Here is a 21629-nt window from a genome sequence, read left to right on the forward strand (position 1 = left end):
TGAAATAGTTGGAGTCATCCCCAAACAAAGGTTGTTTGGAAGGTATGTTTTCGCTTATGTTTTGATTCATTTATATATTAATGCATGTGTTAATAGTTTTATTTAGATTATGCTTAAATAATATAGTATATTTAATTTAGGTAGTTTTGCATGTCTAAATAAAAGGACTAAATTAATATTAGAGGAATTATTCACGTAATAGTTTATCTTTATTATATTTCAAGGATCTTACTTGAATGGTTAGATTGTAATGCATACTTAGATTAAAGATCATGCTCATATTTATTTTTGAAAAATCCATATGAATACTCCTTTAATTTAATTGTTAAATCATAAAATAAATTTTAAACTTCCGTTGTGCATAGGGATGTAGAAACACAATACCCGAATTTCGAATTCAGCATAAACACTAACAAGCATAAATCAAAATGAGTCAAATGCAAGCAACTTAAACATGGGAGATAGAATTTGATTATAAGCATACAAAAATCAATGAAAACATCCAACTACATCAAACCAACAACATATCTAATGAAGGACGAAGGGATCACTGGATGGACGGAGTTGTGGATCGCAACGAAGGGGCTTCTCCTCTTCTAACCCGAAGAGGGGAAGGGGCTGCTATGGCTGGCAAGATATGGAGAAGATGGTCAGAGCTGTTTTATGCGTGAAAATGGTGTCCGTGAGAGAGGGTGTGATGGAGATGGTTGAAGACTCCCCTCTTCTAACCCGAAGAGGAGAGGAACTCCGGCGAAGGCGTGGGTGCTAGACAGAGAAGGGTGACAACGGCTGGTTTTGGTGTGGAGGCAATGATGCTTCTCCTCTTCTACCGTGAAGAGGAGATGGATCCGTATCTCCCACTTCTAGCCCGAGGAGGAAAATGGCTGGAGATTTTGATGGGCGGCATTGGTCAAACTCCTTTGATTGCCTTCTTCTGTGAGATGAGATAAGGATGAGGTGGAGCCCGACCGATGATGGTGAAGGTGGAGATGGTGTAGTCGGCCATTGGACTTGGTGGTGAGGCAATGGTGGAGGAGATAGTGGCGACGTCGGGTAGCGTCCGCGTGAGGAGAAGATCAAGCAGAACCCGTGAGAAGATCATTGTAGCCTCAATTTGGAATATGATCTCAGATCTGAACAGACGGTCCATAATGCTTCGGATCTTGGCTGGATCAATTCAGATCTAGATCAAAAGCTTCATAGCTTAATTTGTGGTGATGATCTACTCTCTCTTGAGCTTGGATGGAACATATCTTTTCAGATCTTGGATGGATGGTCCATATTGCTCCAAAGCTCGATCTCCTCATTTACCAATATTTGAGCTCAATTTGGTCTAATTTGACTTGGGTCCATAATCCTTTGATGCCTACAAAGACCACATTAAAATATTAACATCAAATACTGTAAATATGAGATAAATTGCAATTAAGTTCAAAAATAAATGCAACTCATGAAATATGAAATAAACATGAAATGAACACAAGAGAATATCAAAAAGTATGCATATGAGTCAGAACATTGAATCAAAATTTTAGTCAATGCTAGCCCAACTGCATAGTACAGAAGTAGTTGGAATTTCGAATGCTTGCCTCAAGATAGAGATTTTAGCTTAGTTATTGGAAAATTACAGAAGTACAAACCATGAACACTGCCAATTGCATATTTATCTTCCACTACTAAAAAAACGTGTACATACTTATTGAAGACAAAATTAACAGCTGTACAACATATTGACACCAGGCAAAACCAACATATCAAGAAAAACGCTTATAAGATTTTCACTGAAGAATGTATCACATCCAACATAGAAAATATATACTCGTTTCAAAAATAATATGAGAGAAGCATGGCTCATGAAATGTCTTCTGGTCTGAGTTGAGAAGTTTTATCGAGAGTTCTTTTAAAGTGCGAAACAAAACCATGAAGACTCTATGTGAAGTTAGGGTATCAGGTGATTGGAGTCGTTGACCTAAAATTGAAAAGAGCTCTGGCCTAAAAGCAATTAGGCAAATATCATTGAAATATATATGATTCTAAACTAAGATAATATACCAGAGATGATATGATAATTTGTACATTGAAGACAAATACAAATGGGAAACAAGTAGTTGAAGTAAATTCATTGAATATCATGCACAACCAAATCAGTGCATGTGTGGCTCATGCAGAAATGGAAAATCCAACTAGAATCAAGAGTTAATATGAGACAACATGCTTGCATAGAAACTATGTGATGTAGAAGCAAACCAAATCAATGCTTTAGGTTGCATAGGGGGTGAATGATTTCTGGTTTAATTGTAATGTTATCTCACCTTTTTATCCCTACTCTGTTCTAATTAGTTGCTGGACTCACTTTCTTCAGGTCTCTAATTAGATTTGGGATGTTTAAGTCTATGTAAGCAGCTTTTGAGAAGTTAAGGCCTTGTGACTAGCAACCTATCTTTAATTAATAAATATTGAAGCTATAAAAATCTGAATCTTGAAAGCGTTTGCATCAACTCTATTTGTAACTGTAAGTCATTGCCTAGTTCACAATATTATGCTACCAGAATATGCATAACAATGTGTGCTTGGAGTTTCAGATCATTTGAACTTCTAAACAAACACAATTTGTTATAAATTAGCGCTCCATCCATAATATTAGGAGTTAAAGGAAGTTCAGTATGATAATAGGTATATGCAAGATTCTTAGTTATTCTCAAACATTTTGGCTAAGTGATTTATGGAGAAGAAGAAAAACCACATGGCCATTTATCAATATCTGATAGAGCAAGATAAACAGCACCATTTACATTATGCAAATCAAGAAGGAAATAACTGGACTTGCTAATCCTACTAGAATGATATCTTAACATGTCAAAAACTAGATGGATCAATTCTGAACTAGTGTGATAGAGAAAATTACTAGCAAATTCATTTTATTACAGATTTTTAACTTCAGCAATGCTAATAAATGTAGTGCAGCATTTAAAAAGGTGAAAGAGGAATTTTTTTATATCATGAAGCAAAATGTTAATAATATTGTATATAAGTGAGGATAATGCTTTACTGCCACCAACTACCACCAATTAGAATCTTTATGAAATTTGATTTCCCCATCCATTAATCAGTGCGCAATAAGAAAATATCACCTGCATTTCCAATGAACCAGAATGTCCCATAAGAGGTTAAGAGGACAACAGGAAAAGGGATCTGACATTTGAAGGTCAACAGCAATATTGTGGGTTAGAATCAAATATGTACATTTTGTTGAAAGAATAGTAATAGAAAGATTTAATTCCCTTCACATAGATTTATGTAATTATATAGTAATACCCAATGTGTTCTTTTCAAAATTCTACCTAATCACAACTCAAACAGTCAAGTGAATGTTTCTCTGCTCCAAGCTTTTCTAGCTCACCTACAGTGCGAGAAATAGTAATCAAGTAAGAATTTCAAGAAGAACATTTCAATAGATAATGAATTTAAAGTGCAAGTATAGTCGGGCACAAAAAAAATAAAGCAATACTATTCTTTGGGGTAATCAATGCGTGCAATTTTTGCAACAAGAACAGCCAGCTGAATTGCTATCTGACCAATGACCAATGACACCAACAACGTAGCAGAATTAGCACAGATTCAAACTGGAAATTTAAGACCAGATAATTCAGATCTATGTTGTGCAAGTATAATGTAAAGTCAAGCCTTTCATCCCAAATAAAGTGCATAAAACAAAACCTAGCCAAACATCACCTGGGTATTTTCTTCTCGCAAGTGTAAGAGCAACTTTGTTCGGATGTGATTCTTCTCACCATTTCTAATGCCACTGGAAAAGGCATTTTCAGACATAGACGACAAAGAAATGAAGGTTGATAAGGCAAATATTATGTTGCAGAATTTAAAAACATAAAGGCACTAGTGGAAGAGACAAAGGGCCTCTTCAGATTGCAAGGCACGACAGAATTTTTGGGATATTTGTTTAAATATTACAAACTACATAAATAAATCTAAGCTTCCATATGATTTTTTGGATATTTAAGAATGGAAGTTCCATTGAATGGAAAATTTTGGCAAACCAATCTGTTAAAAGTAATCAGTTGAAGAAAAGATAGTCAAAATACAATAAACAGTCAACCGAATTCACGTCACATAGCACAAATATTAAAAAGAAGAGTTTTTCCAGTCTTGTTGTTCTGAATCCTCACATTAACTAGGAAATGACTGATGGAACACGCTTGATTCAGTTTATTTGGCTTCTAATCTCAGATAAGATATACATGAAAGGATGTAGCCCACTTGTCACATGGCCCAGTTCCAGTTATTGAAAGAACCTTCAGGAAATGGAGTCCACCCACAAGCCAAAGTTATGATGACATATTTAAGATAAATAGCTCCAGCTTCACATGAAGAACCTGCCCTCTCATCATTGAATGCCAAAGGGTATGGAAGACAATCAATAAGCCACACACAATTCTATCAGTGAAAGCAATTGATCTCACAATGTATGGTTGAAAATCACTCTCTCTAAACAATGCTGAAGGTATATTCAAAAGTGAAGGATATAGGTAGGATGCATATGATTCTGGGCATAACTGCTGGAACAGCAGCTCATACAAGTTAGTTTCATGACCAGCAAATCTATGTTGATAAGTTCAAGAAGATCAACAATCTAAGAGATGGAGCAAAACTAGGAGATCGAGCATCGCCAAGATCAGCTAATGACTAGGGACAACAAGTGGGACAACAGCCCAGCCCACTTAATTGCTATAACTTAGATAGTGAACACTTAAGTTTCATTTTTATCATGTGTGGTTTAGAGTTTATGGTGGCACTGTTTGTATGTTATCTATAGATACGCATCGCTGCCCGTAGTTTTATGGTCCAAAAACATAACCAACAGAAACACACAAAAGTAGATAGGTTAGTGTACAGTGTATCACTAATCTAGGATGGCTATTCATCATCATCCTCTGTTAGATTGGTTGTTGCCTTTCTTTTTCATCGTGATGCATGAAGTGAAATCTTCTCTCCTTTCTTGTGGAATTTTTTACTTCCTTAGGGTTTCAATGTATAGTGTGCATTTGCATTATATTTGTTCTCACTTCAAAGTGTTTTTGTTTGATTTTTCATACTTGGGACCAAACTGATTTCAGCATGATTATGAATGGTTTGAATTTACAACAAGCAGGTCCAGCGGAACTTCCAATGGTTACACTAAGTATGTGGACAAGACAATTTCTTCTATGATATCAACAAACATATAAAGAATGCTTCGAGGACCTTAATAAACAAAACTGGTACATCAGTCCCGTCAATTATAATGCTTCGAAAATGAGATATGCAGGCCAAGATAAAGACACCCGTGGGATAAGATAGTAACGCCAAGTGCATCTAGATAATGCAAGTAGACTCCCTATCTAGTGTAAACTCATCCATATGTGTCCAAATAGCGTTTCAGTTAGAACTATTTCTCCAAATGTCATCCTAATAACTAACTTCTCACTTGCCCGTTAAATTTAGTCCACATAGGCAATGAACTATCTAACAACCTGAATCATTCTTAGTGACAAGTCAAATATGAATTCTTAGAACAAAAAAAAAACAGTAAAAGGAAAAAAAAAACAAGAACGAGTGAGTTGAACTTCTCACGAGGTATCACGGCGGTGTCTCCAGTAGCGACTGATGCTGTTCTTAAAATACACAGAGGCAAGAAGAAGAGCATCATCCCGGCAACCTGAATCCCTCGCGGCAATGATCTCCTGCGTCAACCGTTTCCCGCAGTCAAACGATATGTTCAAGAAATATAGAGATCCTAAGGTTGCGATCCAAGGCGGCTTAAAATTACGAGAAGACAGGTGCAGAATCCGGGGCGGTTCTCGCACTGAGCTAGGGCGGATTCCGCTTGCTTGCGGGTGGACTCGTCAATGCTCAAGGCGTTGGAGAGGAACGAGTACACAGTGTGGAGGTCGGCTGCCGAGAGCGACATTTCCTCGCCGGAAGCCGAGTGATCCTTGCACGGAACCTGGATATGGCAATCGATTGAGGTTGATTTCGGTGGAGATCGGTGGATGTCAATGCAAAGGAAGCGGACAGCCTGAGTCGAGAGAAGGACGCGGACGGGTTTTCCCTGGCGAGAGGCGAGAGGCGAGAGGCGAAGACGAACCGATAAAAGGAGAGAAGAGGCAGATAGAAAAGTCGTTCTTTTTTAATTTCCCTTTTTAATCATCACTGCGATATTTAATTGAAGTCCTTCCTTTTTTTTGTCTTATATTTTCCGTCCGGAATTGTTTTACAAATCAGCATCAAATTTTCTGTATTATATTGTTTGGCATGCCGATATAATTTTTTTCAAATATGTCCATGTAATCTTTAAAGTCTCTTATGATATATATATATATATAAGAGCACTCTATCCGATTTTTTACATTCTAAAATACTTTTATTTTAACACTATATAATATAAAATTACTCTAATTTAATAAAAAAAATTATCATTATATTAAAATAATCTTTATTCATTTGATATTCTAATTTAGTTAAAATCACTTTGCGATATTGTAATTTTTGATGGTATTAAAATGAAATTTAATCAATTTTAATTAGTAAAATGTATTTTGATATAATAATATTTTATAATTAAATTATATAAAAAATATTGAAGGCAATAAATCTTAATTTGGGAAATTATATACTATCACCAGAACATCATGTCATTGTAAGATGCACTTGCAAGCAAACGACGAAATGGATAATAACAATAATACAACAATCAGTGAGTTTAATGTTCCTTCAATTCAGGACCATAAATAACAAATAATAATAGAATGGCCACAAAATTATGCCATGAAAAAAACAGGATTGATATGATCGTGCCAAATGCCTCAAATCAATCAACCACTCTCTTCGGCTTCAATTGTTGCAGATGCAGGATCCAGGACAGGAAAATGACGAGGAAGTATGAGGAGAGGCTCACTATTGCGATGACCCTGATATGCTTGACCCAGTGCGTAACCTAATGCTCTAGCAACTGGAACAGCAACAGCATTGCCCACTTGAATGTATCTGAAACAAGAATCAAACTGAGTTACGAGTTCAACTTAAAAGGATCGGGCAATTGGCTGATGATAGTGTTGTATTTAAGAATTCTAAATTAGGTAAGTAGAACCAAGAAGTTGAGTTTTAATATCTACTTCTCATTTTATACCCTCTTTACCAACCACCAAGCACTACTACAACATTAAAGCACAAATAAGAGCAATGAGCAAGCAATATCTTAGTATCTAAAAATCTTATGAAAACCAGTATGAAAATATAAACGTTGAAAGGTGCAATTATATATATATATATATATATATATATATATATATATATATATATATATATATATATATATATATATAAGTTAAAATAAATATTTTTATTTTATGGTCTTCAATTGAGTCAAAATAGAGGAAAGGAAGAAAAAGAAAACAATAGTTTCCATGTCTACTTCAGTAGAGGAATTAAAAAGGTGAGAAATATCTCTCTTTTAATTCAGTCCAAATTTACCCTGAAAAGGTATAAAATAATAGGATATTATCAAAAAAGAGTAATTTTAAAACTGCCTGTCTTGAATGAAAAAAAAAAACAAAAAGTCAAAAAGTTGAAATTAATTTAAAAAAACTAAGTAATATCAACAAAATAATTTTACTAAAAATGCTCATTTTATGAAGTACCACAGCAAACTATGTTAGTGACACATCAACATAAGAAAGAAAACTATAATAGGAGTTGGTTCTACCTTTCTTTTATAGACCCTCGGAGTTGATAGTAATCTGGGAAGCCTTGTAGCCTGGCATTCTCACGAATTGAGAGTACTCTATCTTGCTCTGGGTGCAAAATTACCTATCAACATACAAATCATTACAATGATTAACAACTAAAAAACCTTATGTCTTGTAGTTCATCAATTTAATGTTGTACCTGGTTGTGAGGCTCAGCTCTTGTTACAACAGTGGGAACCGTTTCATCCCACCACAGCCGTCCAAAAGGCCTATAAAAAAAATTAATATAAACTAAATATTGTAGCAGATATGGTACAAGATAAGAAAAAATGATGTTGTAGTGTACTTCGGGGATTTTCCTTTGATAAAGGACATTGCATAATCAGGAACCTGCAGCAAAGAATTGTTTCAGATGAGCTGAGATTACACCTATAGCTAGCAATCAATGCCTCATTAAGTACCAGTGGTTTCCCAGATGGCAAGTAAACTCTCTCGACTTCTGGATCCCACTCAACTATATTATCATTACCAACTCTAACTCCTGGCAAATCCCTGAAGTTTGCACCCTACAAAGACAACCAAATTTTGAATTGAGTCTGAATTCAGAACAATATTCCCTCACAGAATCGAAAAGCAAGAACTAAGAGTGGGGGGACCAAGCAAACCTTTTTCTTTGGTATTGCACAAACTCGCTGATAATCATCCTCATTTAATTGCAAAGGCCTGTGATCAAAAAGTGGATATTTTGCAATAGGCCTCTCCACAATAGACCCAGAAGCTAAAGCTTCTGCACATCAAACAGAAAACTATTATGAAAGCACGGTCAACAGAAAATCCTAAAAACAATAGGACACTGTAGAAATGTTGCTTGTGATGCAAACTAGGAACATTCCTACAGGATTTTAAAATTTATTATGGGAAAATCTTCTCTTTACACGAATAAGCTTTTTAAGAAATAGAAAGTTGAAAATAGTTTATTCTAGAGTATGAAAAAATTTGGCATGTTCTAATTTAGTAGGATTTCGTAGAATTATCGTATTTCCCAATTAACTATCTTTGCCTTTAAATCAGTTAGAGTGAGATCTACAAAAGAAAGTTGTGTTGTTTCAATTTATCAATTTATGGCACTAGCAATCAATTACTTGTTCAAAAATTTACATGGTAGAAATTTTATAATAGCCAAAACAAAATATATAGAGAGAGAAATAATATCCTGCACACCCTTAAGTGAGCAACTGTAGAGGACATCTGACGTGGGCAATGTTGTGGCAAATCTCATCTTTTTCCTCTCTCATCTACTTGCAAGAAAATAAAATTCTCTTCTTTCCTTTGATTGTATTCAACAACCACTATAATATTGATTTTTAAAAACTAGCACCACAATCTAAATACACCAATATTTAAGCTGTGTTGCTAGTTTCAAGCACCAAAGTGGTTCCATTTTTTAAAAAACAACACCATAGTAGTAATTGATGTATTTAAGCTGTGATGTTTATTTTAAAATGCTACCACCGCAGTGATAGCTAGTGTATTTAAGCTGTGATGCTGGTGGGCCAAAGTGGTTGTTGCATGCAATTAAAGAAGATAAAACAAAGAATTTTATTTTATTGCATGCATATGAGAGATAAAAGAGATGAGATTTGTCACAACACCACATTAGATCACTCACATCGGAGGTCGCCCACAGTCACTCACCTAAGGAAGTGCAAGATATCATATATATATATATATATATATATAATGCAACATACCAATCCTTGAAAGACGAATGAACTTCTGGAACTCTGTGATTGGAGGTCTACCATAGGGCATTTCATCTCTATCTTCATAATTATTGATCTAATTCAAAGTAGGAATAGTACATATTAATAACTTCAATAATCCATGAATTGTGTAAAATTGATTAAATCAAATGAGAATATAAATACCACAGGGAGGTCAGATATTGCATCCTCTAAGAGTAGTTTCTTCTCGAGTTGAGGATGTTGATCTTCATTATATGCAACAATGTTTTGCTATAAATGAGCAAGACATTAGTAGGAAATACAGCAAGACACAAAGATTAAGCTTTAGTTACCATCAGACTAGCATAAGTCAGGTTCAAGTCCTAATTGATTTCATTTTAGTCAAATATAACTGTCAAATAATATGCATATTCAAACCAAGATCATATGCCAAGTTAGAATAGAATGTTGAATATAGCAAATAGCAAATTTGTTAAAATCAGTAACTATTAATCAAGTCTAGTTTAACTAATAAAATTACAAACTTTATTTGGGAATACACGACCATAATGTTACTAACTGATATTCATAAAAACTAATGGATATAAAAGGCTATTGAGAATGGAATACATAATCTGTACCTCAAACTCATTAGGTGTACCCCCACGAACCACCACATCATGAGTAGGTAATGGAAATTGAGGCAAAATCTGCAACAAAGAATGTTAGAACACACTAAACAAAAAACTCAAGAAATTTATGATATTGCACATGGAAAAAAGTGCAACCTCAGTTGGGCGAGCACCCCAAAGGAATGCTCGCATTCGAAATTGAGGCAAACCGTAGCATCCAGCAACCATCATACCAAGCCTTGCCTGATAGTTCATGGCAACTAGCCTGCTCAATGCATATCTTCCCAAAAAACCATTAGCAAACTTGAGAATGTCAACCACATTCTCCATAAGGACATATTTTGGTTTCAAGAAATTAACAATGTCCATAAAAACAAGCATTTGTTGATTCTTTGGATCTTCTAATGGGGCATTTATATTTCTGAATCGATTAAATCCACTTATTCCTTGACATGGTGGACCACCACAAATCACATCCACTTGGCCCTGTAGTAAGAGCAAATAAACAATTAGAACATGTAAAAGAATCACATTTTAAATTTACCAACTAGAAAGGAAAAGTTAAAAGAATGAAAGAAAAAACCATACAGGTAATGGTAAAATATTCTTCTTGTATCCACTCTTCACAAACTCCATAATTTTCTCTTCACAATTGCTGGTAGAGCATATTTAAGTTACAAATCAGCTATAAAATATTAGAAACAGTATTCGTGCATTAAGTACCTTAAGCCATCAATTGGCTCCCATGTATCATAGCTAGGATTATATCCTTTCCAACGAACCTACAAGATGGAGAAAAGTTACTCAATGCTTTTTTTGATGCTGTAAGGATGGAAAATCTTGGATCACTTGCTTCAGTCATGTACCTTAAACATCAATCCAACTTTTCCAATGTTATTTGGATCACCATAGCAAATATCAAGTAAATTTTCAACCTCAAATTCTTCACCATTTGGAGGCTTTGAATCTTCATGTTCTTTATCATCTAAACCATTAAAATCACTTTCTTCTTCATCGAAACTTTGGTCACTAAGTACACAGTACTTGGTGCATAATTTCACCCATTCATTCAAAAGAGCCAAAAAATCATTGGCTTTCTCATTTCTCACCTAGAAAACAAGTCTACCGTAGCAAACACTAACCGTATTGCAAAAAACAAAGCAAGTAACTCTTAAATGTTTTGAAAGTTAAAATAAATGATTCAGTTAGCACTACCTGAGTCTCTGGATGATTGAGCTTTAAGCTTTCACATGCATATTGATTGAAATCAACCGCCCAACACTACAAAACCAATATATATAAAGTCAAGTATATATAGTTAGCACATTCAATGAGGTCTGCAGGATTAACTTACAGTTTGGAGATTCATGTCAGACAAACTGGCACCCAGACATAAACCAGTAGACATTGCCCCACAGCCTGAATAGAGATCAAGCAAAGTGATGACATTCTTTTGACCAAATGTAGCCTCAGAATCTGGTGTTTTCTGATTTGTGGCATTAGTAGGATCTTCTGAAGAAACAGTGGATGAAGAACCACTATCAGTCCCAGCATGTTCTGGAATCAAGAAAAAAAAAAGAATCAGAGTAAGTGATAGACAATACCAATTACCAAAATCTCAGAAAATAATAATACTACCATTGGACAGATTTTCAAATGTAGAATATGCCAAAGAATATGACATATCATAATAAAGATCACATGGAGGAATGTTTTTCTCCTTAGCTTCCAAATCAATCTGTCATAGGAGGACATAATCAAGTTAGACATCTCAAAAACTAATTTAGAACAATCATCTAGATAATGTTAAGAAAAATATCAAGATATTTAAACCAACATTTGGAGTCACTCGTTTAATTTGTATCTTTGAGACAATGCAGTCCAACACATTGTCATTTGTCTCTTTTGATAAGAAAACTCTTCTTGAATCATGCACCACTTTGACTCCATGACAATGAGCATGTTCCTTGATAACCTAGAATTTAGTAATAAAATATACATCAAGGAATTCAATTTCCAAGAAAAGTTAATGTTAGAAATCTAATGTTACTTACAGTATCTTCTGCTCTGAAAAACCATTGAGCAGTAAAGTATAGTTGATTATCAGTTGCTTGAAAAAATTCAACTATATGACCAATATAGTCAGCCTCTCCTTCACCTGCCTGAAATTATCAACCATGATAATTTATAAGGCAAAAGATAGTTTCCACATCAATGTTAACTATATAAAAAATAATCAACTTTCATGTCATACAAAAGAACAAAGCATGAGAGAAATGTGAGAATTAAATTAATAATTTTTCATGTCAACCAATAGCAAAAAGTGCCATACAACTAAACTTATCAACATAACTTTCCAAATGAGATTAAAATGAGGTATACAAAGTATTGTAAATATTAATAAATACTAAAGATGTTTCCTTTTTCATTCCAAAAATATGATAATCATGAGAAAGATAAAGAATATGTTAAATGAAACATTGATAAAACAACTTAGAAAAAGATAAAACAACTATGAGAGAAAGAAACAATGCAATATTATTACATTTTTCTTTTTCCAATTTTGAGAAAAAAAGATAAATAAGCATGAGAAAAAGAAAGAATGTCATAGTATTGTATTATCTTTTCCCAATTTTCATAATATAATGTCAAACTTAAAAAATGAACTTTTGTATTAGAACTAAGAAAACAAGCATGTGTATAATGAGGTAGAATATTGAAAAATGCTGCAGCCAGAGTTAAGTTTATTCAATATTTAGTTCAGAACAGCTATGTCAAACAAAATGTTAAGAATAAATATCACAAAGCTCACTTTCACATATGCATCATCATAAAGGTTGTAAGTAACTCCATCCACTATGGCCTTCAAATAATGCTGCCTTGCCAGCAATATTGGTTCATCATCCACACTAAAATTAGAGAAGATATATCATTCATATATCATAGATAATGAGAGAAAACCAGAGAAATAACAAAAAATACTTTTGAAATTGAGCTCTCACCTTTTGGCACTTCCAGAAACATAGATCCTCTTTAACCACACAAAGAAAAAGCATAAATATAATCAGGTGACAACTATCAAAAAGACATTAAACTGCAAATGATTTTAAATACATGTCTTACTTTCCTCTGGTATCTCTCTGGCCAACGCTGTTTGGCTTCGGCCGCGGGAATAGGCTCGCCTATAAAGTGGCAGGCGAGCACAACATTTTCCTTTGACGTTTTGTTATAGCCAGCCCTCTTCTTCGGTGATAGTTTGATGCTCACCACTTCCTTCAGCTCTTTCTCTTCCGCCTCCTGATTTTCAGCTTCTTCAGATGTTTGATCGCTAGCAACATCATATCCTTCATCACCGATGCAGATATCCTTCTTCTTAATTGACTGATCCAGTGTTGGATCAGTCGATGCTACCTCACTAGCCTCGCCAACGATCTCCATGACTCGATTCTTGACTCCATCCAGGCCCCTGGCGCTACATCCGTTCGCATTTGCCACCCTCTTTTTTCTTTTGGTGGTTGGATCCGTCGGCTCTACCTGGTTTGCCCCTCCGACCACCACCGATGCCTCCATCACCCTATTTGTGCTTACATCTGCAGCTATGGCACTATCTTTGCCAGCCTCAGAGGCACGCTTCTTTCCCCTAGTGGTGGGCGGTGTGGCGCGGGCACCGTTAGCCTCGGCGTCCAGCTTCGTCCGTCGCGTGCGCTTCTCCGCCGACGCCGTGGCCATTTCGGGAAGGTGTGAGGCCGACAACTGCGTGAACGACGGAAGAGGGATCGGACTTACAGGAATTGCTCTCCCCTCCTCCGCATTCGTCGCGCGCTTTTTTCCTCTGGTGGTTGGAGCCGACGGCGCTACCTCGTTCGCCGCTCCGACCACCGCCGCTCTTTCCCTGGCGCTATTCTCACTTCCATCTGCAGCCGTGGCACCGTCGATGCCAGCATCAGTCGCGCGCATCTTGCTTCGGGTGCTGGGGGGAGTAGCACGAGCACCGCTGGCCTCGGCCGCCCGCCTAACCCGCCGATCTCGCTTCTCCACCGACGCCGCAGTCATTTCAGGAAGCTGGGAGGTAGAGAACAGCGTGGAAGAATGCAGAAAGATGGTTGGAGGAGGGGATTGTCTAGGGTTTCGCAGCGGCGTCGCCGCGTGGGAGATACTTAAAATCTGAATCGGAGGTGAAAATGTGGGGCTGTGAAAAGAGCGGGAACCGGAATCGTGGAAAATGAGATAAGTGGTTTGAAAGAAAATTTTGGGGTCCGAACGAATTTGGGCGGTAGATTTAAATTTTAGCAGTGCGCATCGTAGGAAGAGTTGACCGTTGAGCGCTGACTAAACATAGGAGTGTGATTTATTTCTCACTAATTACCATACTAACTACATTAACAATATGCCATTAAAAATAATTATATACTTTCATTAAAAAATATTTTACGATATCTTTAAAATAATTAAAGAAATAAGTTTAAACAATTTTTTTTTTTGGTGGAGCTGTCCACACCCTAATTTTTTTTTTCTATTATGCTATGTTTACTCTCAAGCGCGGATAAAGAAAAGAAAAAAATCGATGCTGGAAAATTATTCTCGGAGGAAGAGAAGATAAAGGGTAAAGAAATCCCTTCCTTTGTATTCTTATTTATCTTCATTGAGGAAGATGGATACATACGATATAATTTTATAAATAAAAAAATATATATGCGTCAATTTTTTTTTTACATGGTGTAATTTTGTAAGTTAAAAATGATACATACGTCATTAATTTTTTGTATATGATGTAATTTTGAGAATGCAAAGGGGTGCATGCGTTATTTTTTTCATTCGTTGCTTTCCCTCCAATTTTGAGGTGATCGATTTTGGCTCTAAAACCATCCGTAGATGAATTATGTTTCTCTTCCATCTGAAAATTTTAATGAAATAAATGATGAAAATTTTCTCACTACATAAATCTTTCCTTAGTTTTATTTTCCGCTCTCTAAACTAAACAGAGTATTAAAGATACTCTTAGATGAAACATTTAAAATATTCTTTTTATAACATTTATAAAATATTTTCCTCCCCTTTTCCTATTTCCTCACCCTCACTTTTTCTCTATATAATCTAATATCCCAAAATATAAAAATTATAGTAATAAATCAATAATGGATCATGAAGATTCAATTCTTATGAACAATATAAGTATCTTACCAAGCCAAACAATTTGAGTAACCTTCGGCTATTAGAAACCAAACATAACAAAATATTGATCAACTATCATTTCATCTCCATGAATATATTATTGGTACTAAAAAAAGGTAGATCCGCTATCTTAGCGGCTCCCCTAGTGTCGGCCCCACGGATATGGAGGGAAGTTCATGCAAGTACACAGATCATAGGCGCATGGCAGGGTAAACCTCAGGTCGTCAGTTCCTAAGAATCGACTCCTGACTATTACGCCAGAGATATCATGCGCCCACCAATCTACGCTACGCCCTGGGGGCTATATTGTTGGCACTAAAGATGTAACGACGGATGGTCATTGTAGTTTTTATTCCATTGTTGGCTTACTTGGTTTTAGTGATGATGTATGGCCGAGGGTGCAATGAAACCTTCTTGAGAAGATCATACATTTCGAAATATTATGTAAAGGTATATTCAATGAAGATGGTGTTAGAGTAGTAAGGCACAAGTTGAATTGTTTTGATGAAGCATCATCACTCTTACATTGCCAAAAATGGGTTATCTCACATTTATGCCTATGAGGACTCCCATGGTTGAGCCTCCAAAGTGTACTATTATATTGCATATATGAATGGAAATCATTTTATTCAAGTATGTTTAATTTCAGTTCAACAATATATATTTCTTAATTTATAATGTGTTGCATTGCTAATTATTCATTTTTAATGTATAAGTTTTTCTTTTGCGGGGATCATCCATTACCTCCTATTGTTCACAAGTGATATGAATGCCGCATTCCATGCGCAATAGGATGGGATTTTGTGTATACTTATCAACTTATGTGATATAATCATATGTTAGGAGATTGTAGTGTAGTTTATAGTATAGACATTGTTCATTTGAACGTCAGACAATTCAGGACTGCACCGTCTGAGATTACTAAATACTTAAATCTTATTCCACTCATAACTCTTGTGGATATCTGGAGAAGTCAAGTATGAATTTTCTTCTTTAGTTACTTTCTAAATTTTTTTAAATTTTACTCACTTAGACTCTGTTTGGTATGTATGATAGGATAGGATTATATTTTCAAAAAGATTTTAATCAAGCGTTTGGTAGAGTTGATTAGAGGCAGGATTGTGAGTGATTAGGGGTAGGATTCATAATACCTTGGCTTCAAGAGGGATTATTTATCCTACCTTTAATCCTATCCTAATCAACTCAATTCTATCCTATCATGCATATCAAACGGAGCCTTGAGGTATGGTAACTCTTGAATGGTTTCACTAGTGTGCATGCTACAGTGAGAGTAATAAGTTCCTTTGAACATAAATAACTTCAAGAAGTTGAATGAAATGAATGATTAAATTAATGTAACATCTACAACTATAATTATTTTTCAAGTTGTAGCAGCTACGATTTTATAGTTGCTACACAATTATAGTAACTACGAAACTATAGCTTCTACAACTGTGTAGCTGCTACAACATGTGTGGCTGCCATAATTATGTAACAAACTTTTAAACATTATAACTTTTGACTCAGATATCAGAATTAGACGATATTTTTTTGAATCGAAGATCGTTAGAGGTCTATAATTAAAAAAAAATGATCATGTCATTCTAATATCCGAGTTAGAAGTTATGGTTTTCGGAAGTTTACTATATTGGATCGAGACGCAAGTAAGAGAGGGGTGAATCACATGATTTTTAAAAAACTTTCTTTTTTGGTTTTGAAATCAAAGTATATGCAGTGAAAGATTTAAACACACAAAAAAAAAACACGAAAACACAACTCAGTCAGTTTTACTTAGTTTAGAGCCTTCGGCGACTCCTACTCCAAGACACAGGTCCTGCAAACCTATTGATGAGTAATCTACTAAATACCACTTCTAGAACCGCCGGAAGAGGGGGATCGAGTACAATAAAAATTAGAACAAGTGTAACACGCTACACTTTTCCTTTTTCAGAAAGTAAGTACAATATTTAACATTGCTACCCAACACTTTCAAAGATGATCGGCTTAGGCTCGGTGTAGGGTGGCTCCTCAACAGTAGTCGGACATAGCAACATCGTAGCAGAGCAATAGCAGGAAGTCAGAGCAGTCAAAACTTCAAACGGATGCATAGAAGCTCGTAGAAGAGTTGGTGTTAAATGCTTAGTCGAGTAACACTTTTATAGAGTGTGGAAGGCGCCTTCCATATGGCTGAAGGCACCTTTAATGTGTAAAAATTGATCTCAAACATCCCACTCCTTATTGTTGACAAAGTCTGATTTCATCTATTGGGAGGCGCATTCTATAGCACCGAAGGCGCCTTCCATGAATAGTACTGAAGGCGTCTTCCGTTACATGGAAGGTGCCTCGGGTATTGTTCACCCGAGGTAATTTTTGCTCTTTTTGCCCTACAAAATGTGTCAGTCCAACACAATAATTAATAACATGTAAAACAAAGTTAGCACAATAATAATATGATTAATTTATGACTTAGATCCTGTTCTCCAGACCAGGACCTATTCAATGTCTCAATTTAAGTTTTCGAAATGGACCTAAATTGGACCAACACCGAATGTCCCCTCAACCGAGACACGTCCTCACTTAGTCATTCTTCTCCAGTGACTTACTTTCACTTATCGACTGTTGAGTTACCTTCTCAAAGTCCAATCTAACCCACCAGGTTTTCTTGTTGGAATCGCACATCCAGACTTCGCTAATCGGGAATCAAACATCCTGATCTTCTGCCAAAATCACACATCGAACATCCTCCTACCAGAATTGTGCATCCTAACTCGTCAAGTTTTATTTATTTTCTAACTTAAATCCTCCTACCATCTACATTTGGACTTCGTCAATCATGAATCGCGTATCCTAACTGGACTTCCTGCCTAGTGTCAAGTTCTTTTGATCCATCAAGTTAGTCAACCCTGCATACTCAATAATAAGGTTAGATCAACAATAAATCTAACTTTAATCTATTGGTCATTCATCAAAACTCAGATTTGATCATTGGTGTCAAATGCACCAACATACTACACAGTTGTAGTAGTTACGATTTCATAGATGTTGGATTGAGTCGCACGTGAGAGGGGGTGAATCACATGGTTTTAAAAATCTCATTCTTTTCAGTTTTCAAATCAACGTATGAATACAGCGGAATAAGAGAATATGTTGGATCGAGACGCGCTAGAGGGGGGGTGAATAGCGCTCGCGGCTATTTCGTTCGTATCGGAATCGTAAAAACTATCGGAGAAGTAACGCAACGGAATAAAGAAAACAAGCACACAGAAAGACAAGCTATTTACTTCGTTCGGAGTCTATCTCGGCTCCTACTCGAAGGCCCGCGGTCGCTGACCGCTTTCGGTGGGCAACAACTATAGTTCGTAAAGATTATTACAATCTAAGTACAATTTAAGCAGTAATAAAAATATACCGACAACAAAAGATTAAATCTGAAGCTTCGGGTCGTCGGGGTGTTCTTGCAACACTTGGGGATGGTCGTATTCGCAGCACGTTGCAGAAGATTGCTTGAGAAAGTGTTGTACTGAGCTGCTGGTCGACCACTGCTTTTAAACAGTGTTCAAGGCGGCTTAAACAAGCTCCAAGGTGTCTTAAACAAGAATTTTATCTTGATCTGCTCGATGCGATAACCCTTTGACTGCCGCGACCTGAAGGCGCCTTCAAACCCTTCAAGGCGCCTCCAAGCTGTCTAAGGCGCCTTCAATCCATCCAAGGCGCCTTAAGCCTGCTCCTCGTGCCAGCTTAGGATTTTGAACCTGAGGCGCCTCCAAGCCTCATGGAGGCGCCTCGGACACTGTTTATCCGAGTTCTTCTTTGTGTTTTTGGTACCTGCAAGTATGTTAATCCAAAAATACCTGCAATACAAAGTTAACACAAAATAATAGTATGAATATGAAGTTATGACAGTCTCCGGACTGTCCGGGTCTGACTTCGGATTTCCAACCGAAAACCCTAGGTCGACCCGACGCCTACTGCTCCCTCTGCGGGGAACGCGTCCTCACCTACTCCACTCAGGAGATTTACCTGATGCCAGTCCGGTCCTCCAAACTGACTGGACTTTCCGCCTAGGGTTACCACCCCCTAGGACCTAGGGTTACCGCCCCCTAGGGTTTTTCTCCACCTAGGGTTACCACCCCCTAGGACCTAAGGTTGCCGCCCCTTAGGGTTTTCCTCCACCTAGGGTTATCACCTCCTAGGACCTAAGGTTGCCGCCCCTTAGGATTTTCCTCCACCTAGGGTTACCGCCCCCTAGGACCTAAGGTTGCCGCCCCTTAGGATTTTCCCCTGCCTAACCGGAGTTAGGACTTTCCTGAAACCTTATTTAACCACGTTAGATAACAAGGAACCTTAACTTTGAATCCCTTTGCCATTATCAAAACTGAGGTTCGATCGTCGGATGCTTACTGCACCAACAGAATATACAAAAAAAATAATATGAACATAAGCGGTTTACTTGGTTCGGAACCTTCGACGACTCCTACTCTAAGGCCCAGGTCCCGCGAATCTATCAATGGGTAATCCACTAACAAACCTCTTCCGCTACCTCAGAAAGAGGAGATCAAGTACAAAGAGATCAGAAAAGTGTAATAGACTACATTTTTCATTTGCATAAATTAAGTACAAAAAAAATTACTTTATTACCGACACATAGGGATCGAAGTGAGAGCGCATGAGTGTCAGTGTCGATTTGCTGACCTCTTGATCTTCTATCGTATTCCTCTTCTTATCTCGGACGTCGTGTGGGCGACGATCTACCGAGACGAGAACCACCCAAGCTCCTTCTTCTCCAAGCTAGTTTCGACCACCATAAAAAACTCCAAGAGATGTGAGGTTCGGCCACCACCACCAAGGTTCAAGGGATGCTAGAAACAAAGTCTCCTTTCTCTCCTTCTTCTCCAAGCAATATCCGGCCACCTTCCAAGCTCCAAAGGATGAAGAGTTTCAGCCAAGGAGAAGAAAGAAAAAGAGAAGGGAAACTTAGAAGGGTCGGTCACACCACTAAGGAAGAGAGGGAGGAAAAATAGAATAGAGTTGTTAGCCATGAAGCCACCCCTCTTTTATAATTCTTGGTCTTAGCAAATAAGGAAAAATTAAATAAAATATTCCTTATTTTCTCTGCCATGAAAAGAAAATTTTAATTAATTAAAAACAATTTTCTTTTCTTAAATCAAGTGGTTGCCCACCTCATAATCCTAAACAAGGAAAGTTTTAACAAGAATTAAAACTTCCTAATTTGTTTCCTGAAATTTTTTAAAAAAATTCTCTAATAATTTATCCCTTCATGGTTGGTTATAAAAGGAAATATATAAATTAAAAGTTCTCTATTAAAATATGTGGATGATTTCCAAAAAGAAAAGTTATTTTTAAAATTAAAATCTCCTTACAATCTACAAATAAGGAAAGATATCAAATCTTTTCTTAATCTTTTGTAAAAACTTATAAAAGGAAATATTTAATTTTAAACTATCTTTTTAAATCATGAACATGGTTACAAAAAAGGAAAGTTTTATCAAAATTAAAATCTTCCTTTCAATCTACAAATAAGGAAATATATCAAATCTTTTCTTAATCTTTTGTGAAAGCTATAAAAGGAAAGATTTAAATTTTAAACTATCTTTTAAAACCATGGAATCCACATAAGAAAAATTTTAAAAAATAAAATCCTTTTAATTTTATTGTGACCGACCACTTAAGCTTGGACTCAAGCTAGGGTCGGCCGCCACTTGGTTCATCCAAGGATTAACTTGGCCAGCTCCTTGCTTGGGCTCCAAGCAAGGCTTGGCCGGCCACCTTAGGATGGGTATAAAGGTGGGTATAATACTTTATAAATAAGAGGTCACGATAGGGACCGAGAGGAGGAATTGGTTTTGGTCTTCCGATGAAATTAAACTCCCCGTGTTCGCCCCAAACACCCAACTTAATTTCATCAATAATAATTCATTTCACTAAAAAATTATTATTGAACTACCGCACCAATCCCAAATTACATTTTTGGCTCCTTCTTATTATGAGTGTGTTAGTCTCCCTGTGTTTAAGATATCGAATGCCCACTAATTAATTGAGTTACTGACAACTCATTTTAATTAATGTGTTAGTCCAAGAGTAGTACCACTCAACCTTATCGTCATGTCGGACTAAGTCCACCTGCAGAGTTTAACATGACAATTCTTATGAGCTCCTCTCGGGGGACATTATCAACCTAGATTACTAGGACACAGTTTTCTTTTATAATCAACAACACACACTATAAGTAATATCATTTCCCAACTTATCGGGACTATTGATTTATCGAGCTAAATCTCACATTTTGATAAGTTAAAGAAATAAATATTAAATATATGTATTTGTTATTATATTAGGAT

General features: G+C 36.3%; 2 protein-coding genes across 2 annotated transcripts; both read right to left on the reverse strand.

Annotated features, from left to right (window-relative positions):
* Positions 1-429: 429 nt before the first annotated feature.
* Positions 430-6184, reverse strand: LOC122009682 (importin-11-like). The gene is made up of 5 exons (XM_042565943.1): positions 5825-6184; positions 5629-5738; positions 3733-3805; positions 3509-3570; positions 430-3400 (listed from the first exon to the last, which is right to left on the reverse strand). Coding segments are annotated over exons 1-5 (387 nt in total). The 5' UTR covers positions 5966-6184; the 3' UTR covers positions 430-3399.
* Positions 6185-6705: 521 nt separating this feature from the next.
* On the reverse strand, positions 6706-14280 carry LOC122009683 (DNA (cytosine-5)-methyltransferase CMT3-like). The gene is made up of 21 exons (XM_042565944.1): positions 13222-14280; positions 13101-13129; positions 12911-13007; positions 12153-12260; positions 11936-12073; positions 11737-11836; positions 11453-11655; positions 11314-11379; positions 10965-11207; positions 10822-10880; positions 10687-10753; positions 10255-10584; positions 10108-10176; positions 9671-9757; positions 9494-9581; positions 8408-8529; positions 8204-8308; positions 8089-8132; positions 7942-8011; positions 7760-7863; positions 6706-7041 (listed from the first exon to the last, which is right to left on the reverse strand). The coding sequence occupies exons 1-21, from the start codon at positions 14149-14151 to the stop codon at positions 6870-6872; spliced, it is 3231 nt and encodes a 1076-aa protein (XP_042421878.1). The 5' UTR covers positions 14152-14280; the 3' UTR covers positions 6706-6869.
* Positions 14281-21629: the final 7349 nt, after the last annotated feature.

This window comes from Zingiber officinale, chromosome 8A (genome assembly GCF_018446385.1).
Source record: "Zingiber officinale cultivar Zhangliang chromosome 8A, Zo_v1.1, whole genome shotgun sequence".
Taxonomy (NCBI): domain Eukaryota; kingdom Viridiplantae; phylum Streptophyta; class Magnoliopsida; order Zingiberales; family Zingiberaceae; genus Zingiber; species Zingiber officinale.

Bases quoted from the DNA above. Each gene is read 5' to 3' on its own strand.
- LOC122009682 (XM_042565943.1), bottom strand. From the start codon at position 5,965: ATGTCGCTCTCGGCAGCCGACCTCCACACTGTGTACTCGTTCCTCTCC. The intron at 3,806-5,628 runs GTGAGAAGTTCA...TGCCTTTTCCAG, and splicing joins AGACACCGCCGTGATACCTC to TGGCATTAGAAATGGTGAGA. The intron at 3,571-3,732 runs GTGATGTTTGGC...GTCATTGGTCAG, and splicing joins TGCGAGAAGAAAATACCCAG to ATAGCAATTCAGCTGGCTGT.
- LOC122009683 (XM_042565944.1), bottom strand. From the start codon at position 14,151: ATGACTGCGGCGTCGGTGGAGAAGCGAGATCGGCGGGTTAGGCGGGCG. The intron at 8,530-9,493 runs GTATGTTGCATT...TTTGATGTGCAG, and splicing joins CATTCGTCTTTCAAGGATTG to AAGCTTTAGCTTCTGGGTCT. The intron at 8,309-8,407 runs GTTTGCTTGGTC...TTGTCTTTGTAG, and splicing joins GTGCAATACCAAAGAAAAAG to GGTGCAAACTTCAGGGATTT.